The sequence below is a fragment of the Pteropus medius genome, unplaced genomic scaffold (genome assembly GCF_902729225.1).
Source record: "Pteropus medius unplaced genomic scaffold, Ma_sr-lr_union100, whole genome shotgun sequence".
Taxonomy (NCBI): Eukaryota; Metazoa; Chordata; class Mammalia; order Chiroptera; family Pteropodidae; genus Pteropus; species Pteropus medius.
The window spans coordinates 272,062-292,383 of NW_024346819.1; the positions used below are offsets into that span (position 1 = coordinate 272,062).

Consider the following 20,322-nt stretch of genomic DNA (forward strand, 5'->3'; position numbering starts at 1 on the left):
GGAGGTGGGAGGGGAGGCGCGAAGTGGGCTCACGAGCTCGTCCTGGCCCAGTGGGCACACATGAGGTCCTCTGTGCCTGTGTTGTCGATTTCACATAGCTGCTCTGCCACATAAAGGGACTTTCTGGCTTAAAGATATTCCTCTGATTGCAGACCTAATTTTAAGGTGTAGAACTACACGACTTATACAAGTTAATGTAGGAGAAAGCCTATGTGACCTTGGATTTGGCAGTGAGCTTGTGGATGCAAGGCCAAAAGCATGATCTATGAAAAACATTGATAAGGTGGATGTTGTTAAAATTAAAAACTTCTGCTCTGCGAAAGACCCTGTGAAGAGGATGGAAAGACAAGCTGTACACCAGGAGGAACTGTTTGCAAACCGTTGTCTGATAAAGGACTTTCGTCCATGATACGTAAAGGGCTTTTAAAACTCAGTGACATAACAAGCAACTGAACTAAAATGTGGACGGCGATGAACGAGTGAAGAGCTGCTCAGCACCTGCGTCATTAGGAAGATGCGAATTGTGACCAAAGTGACATCCTTCTGTACTATCTCAGAAACCAGCGGTGACCGCCACGGTGGGGACATGGAACACCAGGAGCGCTGTTCATGGCCAGGAGTGCCGAATGGACGGCCCTTTGGAAGGCCACGTTCTTAAAGACAAGTGTGTTAGACACATCTGCACAGGGCCCAGCAGCCCCACCAAACTGTCTGTCCAAGAGATTCGGGAGCCGATGGGCACCTAAAACCTATATGGATGAGGCCTGCAGCGTTCCTAGCTCACAGTCACTGAAAACTGGAAGCAGTCAGCTGTCCTCCCGTGGGAGGGGATACGCAAACTGGCCGACGATGGGGCCTCTTCAGGAGCAGTTGGGTCTCAAAGGCACGGACAGAAGCCAGGCCCTGGGCTGCGACCTCCCCTGCGGTTCTGGGTGGAGGATGGCACACTGCAGAGGACCCGGGCACCACAGAGGACGGTGGCTCTGCCTGCTGCGGGGTGGCGAGGGGCAACTCCACATTCATTAAATGCCAGGCCTCCCCCTTGAAAGAGTGGAGCTTCAGAGTATGCGATCCCAGCACGCACACACCCCCATACACACACGCACCCTCAGCACACACCCACACACAGCCCCCCAGAAATCGACACACACTCCCATGCACCTAGACAGGCGCCAAACCCAGACAGCACACGCACTGAGACAGGCCTTAAACCAGACAGCAGCACACCAGCACCTAAACAATTATAAACCAGATTTTACACACACATACACACCTGCCTGCCCAGCAGCGGCACCCTAGGCAGATGCATGCAGACACACACACAACCCCCCATGCACGCAACGACCGAGATGTTGCAGACCGCATTGAAGCGGAAGGGAAGGGGCCTCTGGAAACGGCGTGTGGGGTGGGGACGGCGAGGCTGCAGACAGACAAACAGCGCGAGACCTGCTCCCTCAGGCGTTTCTCATGGAGGGCGAGTTAATCCAGGGCTGCCTTCCCTGTGCCTGGGGTGACCAAGAAGTGGACGTGGGACTCAGGTGTCTTGTCGTTGGACAGGGAGCTGCAGGTCAGCAGGAAGGGAAGCCTGCAGGGACCCTGGGGTTCAGGGTCAGAGATACCCACGCGCATGGGCTTGTGCTTCCCTCAGCGGGCACAGATCCAGCTGTGTGTGCACGAGTTCACATGCGCGCACAAGGGCCTAGACACAGGACACCCGGAGCCGTGAACAAACCCGGTGCCCGACTTGTGGTTTCTGATAGGACTTTGCAACAAAATGAACCAGGGCTCCTTAGAGAAGTGGCTTTTCCTAGGGTCGGCGCGGGGGAAATAAAGGACAGTACAGGAGCTGCTTGTGGTGGCAGAGAGGATGAGGTCAGCCCAAGGGTGGGGGCGTGCGCAGGGACACGCAGCTGTTCTGAAAGCCGCAGCTGGAACGAGAGTGTGAAATAATTATCTGTGGGTCCACGAACTGTAGATGAGTAAATGGACAGATGGGGAGAAGAAACAAACGTCCCCAGTGGCACCTGTCGATGCCCACCCCCAGGAAGTGGAGCTTAGCCTGCCCCCACCCCCCGCCCACGCCCCTGCTTGTGGACTGGGCTTGGTGACGCACTCCCAACAGCAGAATAGGGACAGGGCCGAGAGACTTCACAGCTCGAAAGCCTGGCAGACCCACCTCAGCCGGTGGTCAAGGCCGATGTCACCAGTGATCATCTTGGTGGTAGTGCACACATCCTGATACGACGTGAGTTCTTGTTCTACGACTCAAGAAGGGTACCCTCCTCTGTGGGGTTCTCCCCAAAACTCATCATCCGGTCTGATCATTAGAAAAGCGTCACACAAACCCAGACTGGGGGACGCGCCATGAAATGCCGGATATGGGACAGTTGAGGTCTTGAGGAACAAGACCAGGCAGAGGAGCCTGGGGGACACAGTGACAGGAACAGTGGTGCCCACACGAGGCCCTAGGGTGGGGAGGGGCCTGAGTGGGAAAGCCGGTTCGATCCAGTCCATAGCAGCGCCCCAGAACCCGAGCCCGAGTTGTGACACGTGCGCCGTGGGAACGCGGGCTGGCGTGGGGGCTGGGTGAGGGCGTGCCTACAGCCTGTGCTGCCTTTGCAGCAGGTCCGTGGAAAGCTATTTAAAAATGCGACAGGCTGCTAACGAAGCGTGGCGTAAGGGGGCTACGCCCCTTATTCCAACAGTGGACAGTGGAGCGAGAGGAACATGCGTGACGAAGTGCGCTTTGGCCTCGTGACCCCTGAGTTAAGCTGACTAAATTTTAAGACACGTTTAAAAAGTGTGCTTGTACTGAAAAGCTGGCGCATTTCTTGCTGATTTTTGACTTTTTCTTTATCGTTCCTTAAATTATGAAAGCGGTTATTGACGTTATTCATGTTTTAATAATTTGCTCGGAAACCTTATTAATGATAGTCGTAGAACAAGAACTCGGAATGTTGGAGCTGTCTAAACGTGGAATGACAGTCAGTTACCGTCGAGCCACACGCATGTTTGGCCGTTTATTACAGATCAACATCCTCAGGGCCGCTGTTAACAAGCTCGTGTGCGACGGGCCAAACGGGCTGAAGTTCCTTGGGCCGGAGAGGATCGCACAGCTGCAGGACAACTCTCGTCAGAAGCTTCTGGGGTAAGCTGTGCAGTGACACAGGCCTCGTTCCTTCCCCGCCAGCTTTCGTGGCTGTCGGACTGGGAATGTTCAGGAGATGCGACAGGTTGGTCCCCTGAAGTGAAATTCCAGTGTCGGAGGCCACTGGACACCATCTAAGCGGTGTTGGGACGTGGGCCCCAGCTTCCTGTGGAGAGCCTACAACTCTGTCCCGTGTCAGAGTCCAGGCGGGCCATCGTAGGCACACTCAAACTGAGTGATTTGAGAAACATTTAACAAAGGGACCCTTTCCGGCTGCACGGGCAGGGCTTCAGGGAGCCCTATGGGGAGTGCTTGTGGGACCCGACTGGCCAGAGGCAGGGGGCTGGGTGGCGAGGACCACCTTACCCTGTTGAGCCTCCCCCGGGAGGAGGGCTGGGGATGAGCACCCTGCCCCCTTCCTCGCGCGCAGCAGCCTTGCCGGCCGGAGGAGGCCAGGAGGGCAGCGGCGGTGGAGGAGCAGGCGGCCCACAGCGCGCCCAGGCCGGCGGCAGGCCCGTCCTTGCCTGAGACCCCAGACGGCGTCTGTGTGTGAGCAGGGGCTCCGGCACCGCGCGACTGTCCGCTCCCGCCCAGCCCCCTGTGCGCGGTTTCTCGTAGCTGTGTGATCACTTTAAAAGGGAATTAAATACTCTGAGCCGTGTTAGCGGTGGTGAGAAAGCCTAACGTTGGTTTCTGAGCCTCGCTTTTTTCCATAAAACTATTTCTGCATGAACTTTGTGTTGGACTTTGACACACGTGAGGTGTCCCAGGCCACGTCGGCAAATGTGTCCCATGGGCCGGCACCTAGATCAGAATTGCGATACAAAACGTCCAATGTGCTTAAAACCTAACGCTGTCCCTACCTGGTCACGGCTGCTCACGAGCAGATGGCGGACAGGACCTGGCTCCGCGCACAGAGCCTCAGGGGCGGGCAGCCGCCGGCCGTGGGGGGACGTGGGCAAGGAGCTGCTTCCCCCCATCGTCCCCTCTGGTCTTGAATGCACAGTGGGTTCACAGGTGCCCTGGTCACACCCTGTACGTTTTGACCTTTTGAGAGTCGTGGTCCCAGTTTTGAGGAGAGGGGGAGGTACGTAGGGTTTGAATCTTCGAAGACGCCAGTCACGCTTTCAGCGACTAACTTATCGTTAAGAGGTTGTAATTTTCTCTTTAACTTTAGTTTGTTCTGTCAGCTGAAGCCGAGAGAGAGAATCGTTCCCAAGTGGCATGAAAAGCCGTACGAGTGGGACCAGGTGAGTGAGAATCAGGACGCGGCGTGAGCGGCCGTCCACCGGGACGGGGGGAGCAGGCCACTGGACGGACCCAGGGCTCGGAGTGGCTCGCGGAGGGTGCCGCCAGCAGGGCACTGGAGGGAAGGGCTGGCGCTGCTGGGTGCCACCATGGCGGGAAGGCAGAGCCCGGGCTCGCTGGCCTGTGAGTGTGGGTAGAAGAGGTGAGGGTGTCTGGATCAGCCCTTGGGGGGCCCTGGCTGCTGTCTTAGTGTGCCCGGCCTGTCGTGGCAGTATCCCGATCGGGCAGCTTAAACAGCAGACGTGTCTCTTCTCTTAGTTCAGAGGCTGGAAGTCGGGGATCAGGGGCCAGCATGGTCGGGGGCTGTGAGGACCCTCTCCCTGGCCAGTAGACGCCCCTTCCTGCTGTGTCCTCCCCCGGCAGAGAGCAGAGGGCGCTCCCATCTCCCCCTCTCACAGGGCGCAGACCCGTCCACGTCTAACCCTGAGGGCCTCCCGGAAGCCCCACTGCTAACTCCTTTCCCTGGGGGTCAGGGTGGCAGCGTAGGACCTGGGACACGGTTCAGGGCACAGCCATGGTGAGCGGAGCAGGGCCCGTCAGGTCTGAAAGGTGTAGGAAACATGTGACTTCAGCGAAAGGGCTCTGGGAGGAACGTCGAGCTTGGACTCTAGAGCCAGGGATTTTTTGTAAACAAACCCGGGGGTGGGCAGCCCCCTCCCACAGTGTGAGTAAGAAGACCCCGCTCCTGGGGGTCGAGTGTCTGCCACCCCAGAGTCTGCAGGCTGCTCCCCTGCCTCTCTGTGTCCTCTGGCTGGAGCTGGAGCCCACTCCCCGTCCTCACCTGCACGCTCCCCAGGGCGTGTGACGCCTGTAGTAAGACTTAAGTCGAAAGCAGAAGCATGGGGTCGCCGTGTTGTAGAAGGCTTGACCTGTAAAGCCTGCCCTGAGGTGACCACGGGCACATAGAGAGGGATGCGGGAGGTCATCGCGGGGAGCCCCGTACTTGGGGTGGGTTTGAAGGCGAATCGCCAGGTGCGCAGCACCAAGGGCTGTGAGCAGCGGGCATCCCGCGAACACGTGGAAAATGAGCCACGTCTGCTGCGTCCCACATGTGCACGAGCTCATCTACCAGGGCCACTCCTGTGCCGTGCGGGCCGGGCCCGTTGCCGAGCCTGACAGCCCTGTCTTCCCCGCCAGGTCGACCCGAAGCTGGTCATGGAGCAGGCGGACCCGGAGGGCGGCAGCGGAAAGAGCACCCTCCTGTACCAGCTCCACAGGCTGATTGTCCTCAGCCCCTAGGTGGCCACCCCGGGGTGCTCCTGCCCCAGGAGGAGCCCCAGGGGGTCGGAGCACCCTGCAGACTGCCCGCCCCTGTCCCAGCGCCCCCAGGGGCCGCCACCCTGCTCCTCTTCTCTTGGTGGCGGTGGGAGGGTTGGGAAACCTAGGCTTTCTAGAAACAAGATCAGTGCATTAAATGCCTGGGGGAGACGGCCTGAGAGAGGGCTGCCCGGGAAGAGCCGCGTGTCGCTCGAGCCTCATTTGGGTAGGTCCCAGGGACCGGTCTGCATGTCAGGTCCCAGCGTGTGCTCGCACGTGCTGTCCTGCCTCGGTGACAAGCCCGGGCGTGCGGAGGACAGGACTCGACTTCCCCACAAGGCACAAGTTGCATTTTTTTTCAAAACAGTGTGAGTTTTTTTTTTTTTCCATGAGGGAAAATATCTAATTTTGGTAAACTAGCTTCAGTTTTGTATATTTTAGGTTTTTACTTAAGTTGCAATTTTTAGTTCACATTTTGGAAATTGGAGAGATTGCCTGGCAACGAATATATCTGTTAAGACAATAAAAGCATCAGACTAAGTTTCTATTTCTGAGTGTTTATTCTAAAAAAAAAAACCGTGCCGGTTCCAGGGCTGGGATCTGCCCTGCAGTGTGGAAGGAAGCGCCGTGTCCCGACCCCACGGCTTGCCCGTCGCTGTGCGGGCTGAGGGGGGTGAGCGTGGGGGGCGGTGGGGGCAGCGGCACGGGGAGCCGTCCTGGGCCGCCCAGCTCTGCGAACCAGCCCCACGCGGGGTCACAGAAGCGGCTCCGGGCGAGTTCCACACGGGGCCCACTCTGAGGCTCCTCCGGGGCCGCCCTCAGGAGGCACTGGGCCTCGCACCCGCGTTCCCGGCCGCCGCCTTGCTCCGCAGTCCCCACGAGGGGCAAGGCTGCACTGCAGCTGGCCCGTTTACCAAGACAGGTGTCAGCCGCGGGCTGCGGCCTGCGGGCCCTGTGGTAGCGGCGCGGGCAGGGGGGTGACAGGGACACTGCCTCCAGACGGCGGCTGGCGAGGGCCCTTCTGACGAGGGCTCAGAGCGGAGACCTGAAGCGTAACAGCAGCGCGGCACCGATGGCAGACAGAAGCCAGGCGCCGGGCGGAGGGGCAGACCGGACGTGCGCCGGAGGGGAGCGGACAGGACGAGCAGGTTGGGTTCGGTAAGTCACAGGGAGTTCTTGCGCCGATGTAGTGGCCCGAACGGTGGTCACCCCAAGAGCTAGGTCTGCGTCCTGACCCCCGAGCCCCCTGTCCATGGGACCGCACTTGAGAAAGAGGCCTTTGCCGGTGTGATCTCATGAAGGACCTGGATTTAGGGCGGGCCCCAACGCTGGTGTCAAGTGTCCTTAGACACACAGAGGACACGAGAGAAGAGGCCACGTGAAGACTGAGGCAGAACTCAGAATGACGCGGACACAGACCAAGGACGCCCGGGGCCACCAGAAGCCGGGAGAAGCCGGGAGGGACCCTGCCCTGGAGCCTTCGGAGAGCCCAGGGTCACACTGACGCCCAGGAGGGTGACGGAGGCACTTCTGCTGCTTTAGCCCCCAGCTCGAGGCCATGTGGCAGCAGCCCCAGGAGACGAACCCACATCTTCCACGTCCTTCCCTCCTGTGCCGCACACGCGTGGGCACGGGTGGTTTCACTCAGGTGTGCGTGCCATGGACGCCGATCTGCGTGTTAAGATTTTCATATAACCTCCCATAGGGTCTACAAGTTACCCTGCGTGATAAGTGAAAAGTGTGGATTCTTGTAGGTCAGTGGGTCTTGTTGGAGCTCTTGATGTCTTCTAAGCATTACTGGGCCTTAATTGTTCTCACAGCCGGACGTTTGGATGGATCGGGTCTTGCTGTTGATGGTGCGGCGTTAAGCGGATGTCCTCGTTAAATCTTGATCTGATGTCCGCAGGATCAACTGGATTAGTTATCGTTGAATTGGCTCACTGGAACGTTGCCGGAACTTTCCGTCAGAACACCTGTCTGTTGCCCTGCCCCCACCAGCCTCCCGCCCTTACGCCTCCCCACTTTTAACCGCCTCCTTGTTTGCCCCCCACCCCCCCCGCCCTTGCCTCCCTGCACCCATGCCGCTTCCACCCCTGCCTCACGCGCGCTTTACCTCCTGCTTTATAGCGCTCATGACCCCCCGCCTCCCCGCCACTTTACCCACCTCCTGCACCCCCCCGGCCTCCCTGCGCCCGCCCCCACCTCCTGCCCCCACATCGCGCCTGCTTGCTCCTGCGGCCCTCCGCCTTCACGCCCACCTCCCTTGGCCCCCCACCTCCCACTGCTGCTCCCTGCAGCTCCACCTCCCCCTGCCCCTGTCCTCCCCCCCCGCCCCACCTCCCTGCAGCCCTCCTCCTGCTGCGGTGCTGGGAGGTGCCTGATGGCAGCGAGACGCTGTCTCAGGCGGGCGGTCTGACGTCAGCGCTCGCTCGTTCCCGCGTGGGCTGAGCGCCTTTGCCTCTCCCCTCTCTGTGAACCGTCCTTTCTCACCTTTTGCCAAGTTTCTTTGTGTCACGTTCTCCTTCTTTTCACAGTAAGGAATCAGTCCGTGGCACCAGTTACAGATATTTTCCCATCCGTCGTTTGTTTTTTGACTTTATCATTATTTTTACCATGTAAAATTTATTTTCGTGTGTGTGTGTTGTCAGATGTGTGAATCTTTCATGCCTTCTGAAAAGAAGCCCCTCGTTTGAGCCTATGAGAAGTATCTCCCCTGTTTACTTCTGATGCTTTTACGCTTTTAGTCTGTAAACCTACGTCATCGAGGTAAAACTTACATACAATGAAACACACCCATTGTAAGTGCTCAGCCTGGTTTTGACAGCTGTGCACGTTCACGAGACCCCCCCTCCATAGTGCTCCTTCGCGGTCAGTTCTCACCACGCAGCCTGGGTCATGGGCCCGGGGCGCGAGCCTGTGCTTTGTGGAACTGTCCGCAGCACCCGGCCTCCACCTGCTGCACGCGTCACAACCCTCTCCGGCTACGACAGCCAGGGATGTCTCCAGACGTCACTGGCCGAGGAGCGCTCTGGCACAGATCTCGCCCTGCAAGGATTTCGTGTTGACGGGCTCCCGCAGGATTTACTGTACTGGATCCTTTTGCTTAGCGTGTTTTTGAGATTCACCATGTTTAGTACTTAGTTCCTCATTATGCTCTTCATTGATCCGTTTACCTTGATGGTTATTTGGGTTGTTTTCAGGTTTGGGTTAATTATGAATAAAGTGGCTGTGAGCATTTGTGTATCTTTGTGCAATCACATTTCATTCCTCTGGAGTAAATACCTAGGATTGGCAGTCATGTCGTAAGTATATGTTTGTCTTTTTAAAGACTTTTTAAAGCAAGTATCTGCAGAGCGGCTCTGTTAGGTAGGCAGGCATGAGCGACAGGCATGAAGGCCACCTCTGTAACCATAGAAACCTCCCTTGAAGACCTCCCTTAAGGATCTCCCAGAAACACCTATTTTATGGTCATGAATCACCCCTGCACCTTAAAGCACAAAGGCCATTAAAGCTCCTGGCTAAAACCCGCCTCAAACACGTGCGTAGAAAGTACTACCCTAACCTGCCCGTATCCGCACGTGGTCGTTAGAACATCACGCCTGTGCCTGAAAGTTCCTCAGTCTAATTACAACAGACTGAATTCTGGGGAAGCACATGCTCAGTAGCCAAAGGGTTATACGCAGCCAACTGGCAGTCAAGGTGACCTCAGTCCCGCCCCTGTGCCCTCCCATCACAGGCCAATATAAACAGCCCTTCCCCCTCCTGCGCTGTCACACCTCCGCTGGCACCTGCTCCTCCGCTGGCACCCGCTCCTGCCGCGGAGCGGAGCGGAGCAGACTCTGCCTTTTGTCCCCTCACCTCTCAAATTCCACGGAGCTGCAGCCTTCCCTGGTGTGGCCCGTCTCCTTCTAAAATGTACTTTTAATAAATCTCGCTTCTTAAAAATCTCACTGACCTGTCATTCTTTACTGCGTTGGTGGGGAGGAACCCAGGACCCCCGCGGTGCCGCGGGCCGGGCCGCGGAGGCGGCATCATTCGGTGTTTCTGCCCCCGGTGTGTGGGCGTTTCAGTTCTCGGGTCTGCAGCCATGAGTTTTAGTCTTTGAATTGGTGGAGAGTCGTGTCCTACTGTGATTCCGTGTTTCCGTGGCAAACACTGGTGTTCAGCATCTTTTTATGTGACTATTATTTTTACATCTCGTGAAGTATCGGTTCCACATCTTTTCCCCAACTTTTATTGGGATTGTCCATCTTATTATTGACTCGAATGAGTTTGTTAGATAGTCTGGGCATAAGTTCTTTATCAGAGGTAGATGTTGCAAGTATTTTTTCCCAATGTGGCTTGTCTTTGCAGTTTTTAATGGAGTATTTGAGAAAGTAAAAATGTTCGTTTTAATGATATTTAAGTTAGTTATTTTCCTTTTATGCTGTTTTATTATTTTATTTTTACGCCTACAGCACTCGGTCTTCCTAGGTGGTCTCATCCGAATACTAACCTGGCCGACCCTGCTTAGCTTCCGAGATCAGACGGGATCGGGCGTGTTGGGGGGTCGTGGCCATAGTATGGTGTTTTGTTTTGTTTTGTTTTTGGTTTGTGTGTCTTATATAAGAAATTTTTAATTCCAGATTGCAAAGATTCTTCTAGAACTTCTAGAAGTTTCATAGTTTTAACTTTCACATTGAAGTCTGATTCATTTCCGGTTTAATTTTTTACCTTTCGCTTGTTTTGTTTTCAAGGTGGCGAGTCCGAGGTTTACACTTTCCCACACGGACGTCCAGTCGTTTAAGCAACGTCTGTCGAAAACACTTTCTCCATTGCGTCCGCTTCGCTCCTCTTTCAGAGATCAGTCGACTAATCCGTGGGTTTCTTTTGGGGCCCTCTGTTCTGTTCTGTTCACCAACTTCGTTTCCCCCCCAACACTGCCCTGTCCCCGTCGCTGTAGCTGTAGAGTAAGTCGCGAAGTTGGGGTGTCAGTCCTCCGACTTGCTTTTCTTCGTCGCTGTTCTGTTGGCTGTTCTGGGTCTTTTGCCTCCGTGTGAACTTTAGAACCAGTTTGTTGATATCCACAAAATAACTTGACTTTGGGTTTATTTTGGATCTATAGATAACTTTGGGAAGAACTGACATCTTAACAATATGAAGTCTTCCTATCTACGAACACGGACAGCTCTCCATTTATTTAAGATGTTCTTTGAATATCTTTCGCGAGAGCTTTGTACAGATCTTGTACATACTTTGTTAGAGTCATAGCTAGTATGTCTTTTCTTTTTACGGTGCTAATGCAAATGGTATTGTTTTTAATGTCAAGTTCTCATGGGTCATTGCCGGAATATAGGAAAACAATTGTCTTTTACATATTCACCTGCAGCCTGGCCGTGGTCGCTCCAGAAAACTTTCTCTGGTTTGTTTTCCATCAGTTCTTCGGGATTTTGTATATAGGCATCGTCACCTGTGAACAAAGGGCGTTTTATTTCTTTTTTTTTTTCCCAAGCTATATGCCTTTGCCTCCTTTTCTTGGTTCTTGCACTGGGTTTCCCGGTGCACTGCTGCACAGTGGTGAGAGGCCTCGCCCTTCCCGCTGGTCACAGCGGGGATGCGTTCTCTGTGTCCCCACTGAGCGCGATGTCAGCTGTGGGTTTTTCACAAATGCTCTTTATGATGTTAAGAAAATTTCCTTCTATTCCTAGTTTTTTCATGAATGAGTGTTTTTCATGAATGAGTGTTGGATTTTAATCAAATATTTTCTATTTCTTGATATGATTGTACAACTTTTCTTCCTCGGCCCTACAAAATCGGTAATGCGATGTGATACATTACTGATTTTCGCTTGTTCGCACAGCCTTGCATACCTGGAATAAATCCTACTTGGTCAGAATATGGATTTTTTTAATACATCATTTTCAATTTGCTACTTCGTTGTTCATATCTTTTTGAGGACTTTTACATCGACTTCATGAGCGAGAGCGGCCTGTCGTTTTCTTGGACTTTATCCGGTTTGGGTATGAGAGTAAAGCTGGCCTTGAAGAAGGCGTCCGGAAGGGTCCCTCTGCTTCTGTCTTCCGAAAGAGATTGCGGAGAATGGGTTTTATTCGTTCTCTAAATGTTCGGTAGAATTTGCCAGTGCACCCATGAGGGCCTTTTGGAAAGGTATTCACTCCCGATTCGATTTCGTTAGTATCTAGAGGCCTAGTCAGGGGTCCGTTTCACCTTGTGTGAGTTTCGGTAGTTCGCGTCTCTCGAGGAGTTTTGGTCCATTTCATCTAAGATATCAAGTCTGTGGGCGAGTTAACAGTCCTGCATTATCCTTTTGACGTTCATGGGGTTTGGGTGACGGCCCGTTTCATTTCAGATACAGAAATGTGCATTTCTTGCTTTTTCTTGATTGGCCTGCCTAGAGTTATCAATTTTATTGATTTTTTTCAAAGAACCGTCTTTTAGTTTCATAGTTTCTCTAGTTTTACCCATTCTCAATTTCATGATTTCTGCCGTAATTTTTCTTCTTTCCTGCCTTCCGCGTGCTTTCGGTTTATGGAGCTCTTTTTTCTAGTTCTCTAGGCTAGAAGCGTAGATGATTAATTTCAGATTTTTTTTCTTTTCTAAGCCAAATAGTCAATGCTCTAAATTTCCTTCTAAGCCCTAGTTTTTCTGGATGCCACAGGTTTTGACGTTCTATTTAATTTTTATTTAGTCCAAATTACTTTTAAATTTTAAAAAATTGTAAATTTCCCTCGAGACTTGTTCTTTGACTCGTGTTATTTAGAAATATATCGTTTAATATCCAAAGGTCGTGGGATTTTCCAGATGTCTCTCTGTTGCTGATTTCTCATTTAATTCCTCTGTGGTCTGAGCAGACGTCGTGCGATTTCTGTCAAATGTACTGAGACGTGTTGTGCGTCTCCGAATGTGGTCCACTTGGCGGATGAGCCGTGAGCTCGTAAAGGACATGCGCTCTGCTGTTGCCACGTGCCGCATTCTGTAGGGTCAGTCAGATCCAGTCGACTGACGGGGCTAGTTAGATCAACCGGTAGACACCGATCCTCCTGCGGTTTTATCAGACTTTTGCCTCGTGTATCTTGACGCTGTTGTTAGACGCGTGCGCATTAAGCACTGTCCTGTCTTCTGGGAAAGGTGACCCCGTTGTCGTTAGCTAACGCCCTCCCTTATCGCCGACGGAAGCGCTTGCTCTGAAGTCTGCTCGTCTGAATCGACACGGGACTTCGGCGGTCTTCTGCGTCGTGTCAGCGTGGCGTGTCTTCCTCCCTCCCTTTACTTTTTTCGAAAATCGAGGGTAAATCCGCATAACTTGGTTATTTCGAAGTGTGCGACTGAGTGGAGTTCAGTGTGTTCACGGCATTTGGAATCCTCTCTCGTGTCAGCGTTGTCGTCACCGGCACTGTTTTTCTTAGTGGCTGAACCATTTCAGCAGTGTCCGAGGTCCCAGTGAGCCGCCTTGTCAGTTAGAGGTGGTGGGACCCCCCGACGGCCAAGCTCCCAGAGGCCAGCTGGGGCCCCTGCCAGCCGGCCTTTCCGGGGAGCTGGGTGTTGGGCCCGCTGCGTGAACTCCCTCCATGACGGGAAGACCTCTGCTGTAAGAAAACGCAGCTGACCTTGGGACCACACGGGCCACTTAGACGCGATGTTTTCACGGAGCACCTGTCCCTGGTTTCCACCAGTGGCCGGCAGTCCGCAGTTACGAGAGCCAGTGGCCTGCCTTGCTGCAGGCGGTGTGAGCACCCATGGATTTGGTATCTGCCTGGGGGTGTCCCAGAACCAGCCCCCCTCAGAGACCGAGGGGCAACTTAGATTTTGGGGAGTCCCAGTTACACGCAGTTTTTGACTGTGTAGGGTCAGTGCCCCTAAGCCCTGTGTTAGCTGGGCGTTGGCCAGGCCTTGAGCACAAGCTGAAGGTGCGAAGCCACCAGTGTCCTCCACTGTGGCAACAAGAACCTAGGAAACGTTCTGTGTACATGGTGAAAAGGCGTTTCAGGTGGCGAACCCACAATGCTGTGTGCGGATGACGTACTGTAGAACCCTACACTTGGAACCTGTGTAACTATTAACCAGTGTCTCCCCAATTTAATTAAAAAAAACGCTTAGAGTAAAGGTGTAGCACTGATACCCACATGAGGAGACTTACTGAGATCTTACCGGGACACACATAGAATCGGACAGGTGAAAAAGCAGGCCCTGGGGACATGTAACATCACGAAAAACGTCAAGTGAACTTACAAATGAACGTGATTCCGATTAGAATCCCCATGAGGTACCTTTTCGTGATTAGACAAAAGTATCTTAAAATCAATGTGGATGAGTAAATGCCCAAGGATAGACTCCCACCGTAGGTATGGGGAACCCTGTTAACACCAAACCAGAAGCTGTCGAGATAACGAACATCCGTAACTATGCATAAAAAACACCGTGGCAAAATATGCCATAACTGTCAATCAATGGATAGATTGGGAAAAACACTTATGATGTAGGTGACAAAGGGTCAGTGTGTACCCTCCCGAAACCTTTTTAAAAAATAGGAAAGAGCAACAATCAAACAGAAAATTCAAAAAGTATGAGAAGATGGCACATCAAAGAGCAAATCTTAATGGCCAAGAAACATGAAAATGCCCATATTCCTTAGTAGCAGTGGAAACAGAAACCAGTGGCCCTATACCCACAGGCTGGCTGGCAGCACTTAAAAAGAGTTGTTCCCTTTGTCGTCGATGGGAGGTGGAGGGACGTCCTTACATGTGGCTGGTGAAGTGGGAGGCGTGCCAGCTTCTTTGGGACCCGACCTGGCCACACCTCACCTGGGAACGCTGGGGACAGGCCTCCTTCTCGACTATGCCATCAGGACGTCTGTGTGGGGTAGGGTAATAGAAGTCACGATGCCCACCCAAGGGGGCCTGCGGCATCAAGGGACAGTGCGGCCATGTGGCAGGGGGGCAGAGGGCTACTCCCTACCCTGGAGGGGTTTCCGCAAGGCATGGCGGCTGGGAACGGGACGCAGAGATACACGTAATGTCGCATTTAAAAACCAGTACCCCCCCCACACACACACACAGACATGTGTTACTGTGCATGTGTGCTTAAGCTTGTCTGGACAGGATTAGAGCACAGAAAAATGTGAGCGGGTGCATTCTTGGTGATGACCTTTGTCATAGGGGGTGGGTGACGTGGTAGGGGCCCTTGTCTTTGTGATTTCTGCCTGCTGTTTTCCTGGAATGCAGACCTGATGGCTGGGATGTCAGCAGCCATCTTTAGCCTTGAGAGGGCCTTGATAGTAGAAGCCATCTATGAACAGTGGTAGAGCCTGGGTTCCTGTCGGCCGTGGTGCCAGCCACTGGCCCTGGACCGCCCAACTCCAGGCTTTTACGTGAGAGAGAAGTTCTCTTTTGGAAGCCTTGTTATATTATTTGGTCTGTGTTACAAGCAAACATAGTTCCTGTTTGATAGAGTACATACTAAAAAGAAAAAAGCACAATGAACAAAGTGCGAAGTCGCAGATGGCGTGTTAAAAATCACAAGAGACCCAGGCAGAGGGCTGTGTCTCCGACCGTGTGGTCGTGGGTACTTGCTTCAGGCTGTGTGTTCACACTTGTCTGAATGCAGAGCGACTCCTGCCCACCTGCTCGCCACTCTGAAAAGTCAAACTGTCAGCGTTCAGGTAGGTACGTGGCATCGAGCCTCCTCTCTCTCTACCATGAAGTCGCCGTTTTAGGGGGTACAAAAGGTGCCCGGACCGAGTCCCCGACATCAGGTTCAGACTCACAAAGAAGCCAGAGGCCAGCAGCTGAGGGGGAACCCCGACCCCACGCAGACGTGGTCATGAGCAGTGTCCGGCGTGCCCCGGGTTAGACCCTGGACTCGCTCTGCATCGGCGTCATTATCTTACAACAGTAACTCGAAAAGATTTTTTTAAGCAAAAAAAAAATCGTTTTCAACAGAAATGGTGCAGTGTCGAAAAACGATAGGCCAGCTTTGGAGGAATCTTAAATTAGCCTGTGCTTTGGAAGGCCTGAAATTAGAAACCGCATATCACCCCTTACATAAGACTTTCCTGCTTCAATCACATTCTACAGTGAGCTGCTTGGGTTTCAGGAAACCAGTCCAAGTGTAGGGAGCATTATTTTTTCCCAGAGGACCAGCACTGCCACCTAGCCCGTTTTTCAGACAACTGCAGGCTTTGCCTCAGCAGCTGTTCGTGTTTTTAGGCAAAAATGGAAGCTTGTCTCAGTATTAGCTTGCAAACTGTTAGTAGGGAATGCGTCATAAAAGAAAAACGTTGGAAATATTGGTGCGAAGTATTGACGAGAAACCAGGACTCCCCATTTTATGGAGGCATTTTTATAAGCAATTTGGAGAGCCGTTATTATGTAAGTTTTGTTTGTATGTTATTGGTTAGGTTTATTCCAAAATACCCTGTAGTTTGGCTTAGTATGAAACTAAAAGACATCGCCAGGTGTTTCTGCGTTTCCTCCTTTTTCACATGTAGCTCCAGATCAGAGGTTCTGTTTCCCCCTTTTCAAGTTGTCTGAGGTCTAATTTACATCCGGGGAAGCTGCAGGTCTGCATCTCAGGCCGGTGGGTGCTGACGCAGCCACACACCCACGTGTCCACGTGGTCTCTTACGGTTCGATTTCACCACGCAGTGAGTTTCCCGCGCGCGCAGCCAAGCCTTTCGCGCCCCTTTGGCTGCGGGTCGGACCTGACTGTTGCTCAAGTTCACGTAGACGGAGCTACCGCGCGCATCGTTGTGTGTCAGGCTGCGTTTGCTCCACATAACGTTTCTGGGGTTCATACGTGTTGCGTAAGTCGACGGTGCTGTTATTCTCCGTTGTACAAACACGAATTTCCTTGCGCGTTCTCTGGGGCACGTGCAGCGTTCCCCGCTGGCGCGTCCTGGGCGCAGCTGCTGTGCACAAGCCTCGCGGGCGCGTTTTCGACTCGGGTAAACGTCTACGAGCGGTGGCACTGCCGGGCCATGGAGCAGGTGCCGTTTAGCTTTATGAGAAACGACCACGTTTTCCGCGGAGAAGGTGGCACTGGCACGCTGCTGGTTGTCACCTTTTCCTCCCGGCTCCCACCTGCTGCGTGTGGCGCCACCGGCGCCTGCGAGCTTGTCCCTCCCGCGGTGCAGTGCGAGGCCTCGCCAGCAGAGGGCACCGGGGGCCGCGGGGCGGGGCCTCGCCCGGCCTCGGGCTGCAGGTGTCCGCCCTCCCGCTGTCCCCGCGTCTGCGCCGCAGGCGGCTCAGTGGCCTCTACAACCCTCCAGCCGCATCCTGGGTCCCAGCGCGTGCCCGCCTCCTGCGCTGTGCCCGGCGGCTCGGATTCTCCCCATCAGCAGCCACCCCCTCTGCCAGCGAGTCGTCGCCACGTGGTGTTCTGCCTTGTCTTCCTTTGCGATGGCTCCTTTCCGGTCTTGTGCCCATTTCGAGGGGTCGTCTGTAATTTTGGTGTTGAGTTGTAGGACTGCTTTGTTTATTCAGGCACAAGTCCGTTGTCACATGTGTTCTGCAAACATTTTCTCCTAGTCTATCCTTGCCTGTTTGTTTTATTGCGGTAAATAAACATAGTTTACCATCGACTGTTTTTAAGTGTTATGTACACGTTGCTGTGAGATCTCCGGAACTTGTTCGTCTTGCGAGTCTGAACCTCTGTCCCCATTAAACGACACCTTCCCCTTAACCCTTCCCCCCTCAACCCCTGGCTCCCACCATCTACTGTCTGTCCCTATAATTTCAAATACTCTAGGTCCCTCACATATATATATAGACTTATACAGGATTTGTCCTTTTGCGACTGGCTTCTTTCACTGAGAACAATGTCCTCAAGGTCCATCCACCCTAGCAAGGTCGTAGCTTGTGCTAGAATTTCCTTCCTGTTCAAGGCTGAATAATACCCCGCTGTCTGTGGACAGACGGCATTTTTGTCTGTCCATTCATCCTTCAAGGACATTGGCTGGCTTCCACCTCGCGGCTATTGTGCACAGTGTGCTAAGAGCATGGTGTGCAAATGTGCCCTCGAGACCCTGCTTTCAGCTCTTTTGGATAAATACCCCGAAGGAGATCGCCGAGCCATAAGGTAGTTTTATTTTTAGTTTTTTGAGGCACCGCCATCCTGTTTTCCACAGCAGCTGTACCAATTTATAACCCCGCCAACAGTGCCCAGGGGGTCCAGTTTCTCCACATCCTCACCAACACTTGTTTTCTGTATTTTGTTTTTTGTTTTTGCTGGTAACCATCCTAATGGGTGTGCGGTGACAGCTCATTGTGGTTTTGATTTGCATTTCTTTTTTGATGAGTGATGTTTACCACCTTTTTCGATGCTCATTGGCTGTTTGTATATAATCTTTGGAGAAATGTCAATTTCAGTCCTTTGCCAATGATTTGAGTTACTTGTATTTTTATTTGAGTTAACTTTTGCATACGGACTCTTCATTTTTAAACTGTCTTTAGAGGAACAGTTTCCTCTGGGCATCTCAAACATGAACGAGCCCACCACGCCTCCCTCCCTCCCGCCCAGTCCCAAACCTGATTCCTGCTCCAGGTTTCTCGACTCAGTAAAGAACACTGCGTGGAGCAGGCTGCTCTGGCCCAAACCGGACTTATCCCCAACGCTTGTCTTTGCCTCACACCCCAAGATTCAAAACCCATTCCCAGCGTGACCACTGCTCACTTCTTACGCATCCACTGTTACCCCTCTGCTGAACCCAAACCGGATGGTCCCCCAACGGGTTAAGACAAACCAGCCCAGCCCTCTGGGGGCCGATGGTCACATTTAGGGTTAAATCCAGAGTCCTCTCCTGGTCCCACAGCCCCTTAGCCCGCGTCCCCTCCCTCCGAGGGCCCCCGCCCCACTGACCTCCGGAGCCTTGTGCAGACTCGGCAAGCTGGGGCCTGCCTGGGGCCTGCCTCCCTGGGCCAGGCGTGCTCTGCCCACCCGCTTCTCCCTGTTTAACCTCTGCTCGGACACTAGCCCTTAGAGGCTGTCCCTCGCCACCCTGCAGGAAGCAGTTCCGCCTGTCCCTTTCGCTCTCTGTTCTTCGCAGTACTTGTCATCACCAGACACTGGGGGGCTGGGGGGGGAGATATCTGTTGCTGCCCCCCCCCACTGGAAGGTGAGTGCAGGAAGGCTGGACAGAGCCCCCGGGGCATAGGGAAGCCCCTGGCACCCAGCAGGTGCTTGCACACAGGCCACAAAGATGGTTAAGGAGGAGAGCTCTGTAGACGTGGGTCGCAGCAAGCGAGAATGCAGCTAGCAGAGCAGGGAGGGGTGGCAGGACCGCCGAGCTCCCCAGAGACGCTGTGTACCCCTGGTCCTCACCGTTAGACGGCAGGAACCTGTGGCTCACAGCCCTGAAGAGAAGCCGCTGTCAGTATGGCACCAGAGGCCTGCCTGGGCCCACACTCGTTTTCTGGACTTACGGTGGCCAGAAGGGTGTTAGGGGTGGCTTGTACGGACGCGGCAGGTGCCAAGAGCTCAGCGACCCCACACCCAGAGCCAGGCTGACTTAGGACCCTCAGGGAGCAGCCCAAAGGCAGACACACGTAGAGAGTGGGCTGGTGACATGGGCATGCAGACAGGGCACACAGTTCCCGAGGGAGGGGTCAGATTGTGTCCCCCCTGCCCCACAGTCACACGTTGAAGCCCTGACCCCCAGCCCCTCAGAATGTGACAGGGCCTTCAAAGATGTGACTGGGTTAAAATGAGGCCTTGAGATGGGTCTTAGTCCAGTCTCACTGGTGACCTTATAAGAAGAGATTTAGACAGACACCCGGGTCCCGCACAGGTGGAGAGCCATCTGCATACCAAGGAGCGACGCCACCGGAGGAGCCACGCCTGATTCCGGACCCCCAGCCTCCTGCTGTTCCCGCCGCCCGGCCCGCGACGTTGGTCAGGGCGGCCAGCGCACACTGATGCGGACCCCCAGCTGCACAGAATTCACTCGCATCTGTGTAGACAAGATTTTGTTGTCAGTATCAAAATAACTTCCATGGAATGAAAATCAGATACGGGAAGGGCTCTTTCTGGAGACGGCGCAGTTGTCCGGAGTGCGCGCGGCCTGGTCCCCACGCGTTCCGCCGCGGGGGGCCGGCGCTCGGGGACGGAGCCGCATTTCGAATCCACATCGAGCCTGCTCAACGTCTCCCTTCCCTCTGGGCTCTTGCCCTGGAGGAGTCCCCTCGGGCCCTTCTCCTCGATGGGGTGTGAGGGGCGGGCTGAGGTCTCTGTGGGTCCCAGGCCACCCCAAGGAGTGGACGCTGAGGGCGTGGAACACCGCGGTCTGTGGGGCTGCCTGGGACGGGAGGGCGGCCCCTCTGCGCGTGGGGGTCCCCTAGCACCTCTGTCTGTGGGCACGTCGCCTATGCGCCCTTGTCACAGATACACCCAGGGCCACTGCCAGAGCAGAAAGTCGCCAGGGAGGCCCAGGCCCCGCCCCCGGGAGGGTATCCGGCTCCCCCGGGCGGGTGGACTCCCACCCGCCGCAGGCCCCGCCCCGGACAGGCCCCGCCCCCGCCCCGCCCCCCAGGGCTGCCCTCCGCCCTCCGCTACCTCTCCCCAGTCCCACGGTGCCCACGGCCCTTCGAAGTCCCCTGGGGTCCCCTGCAGTCTTC

The 20,322-nt window shown here is 54.3% G+C and overlaps 1 protein-coding gene across 1 annotated transcript in view; it reads left to right on the top strand.

Moving 5' to 3' along the window:
• Positions 1 to 5,909, top strand: part of TDRD9 (tudor domain containing 9) — a 68,427-nt gene extending 62,518 nt beyond the window's left edge. The window contains exons 34-36 of the mRNA XM_039876564.1: positions 3,030 to 3,148; positions 4,326 to 4,398; positions 5,594 to 5,909. Of these exons, the coding sequence (XP_039732498.1) occupies positions 3,030 to 3,148; positions 4,326 to 4,398; positions 5,594 to 5,695 (294 nt within the window). The 3' untranslated portion in view covers positions 5,696 to 5,909. The remainder of the gene's footprint in view (positions 1 to 3,029; positions 3,149 to 4,325; positions 4,399 to 5,593) is intronic.
• The last annotated feature ends 14,413 nt before the right edge of the window (positions 5,910 to 20,322 follow it).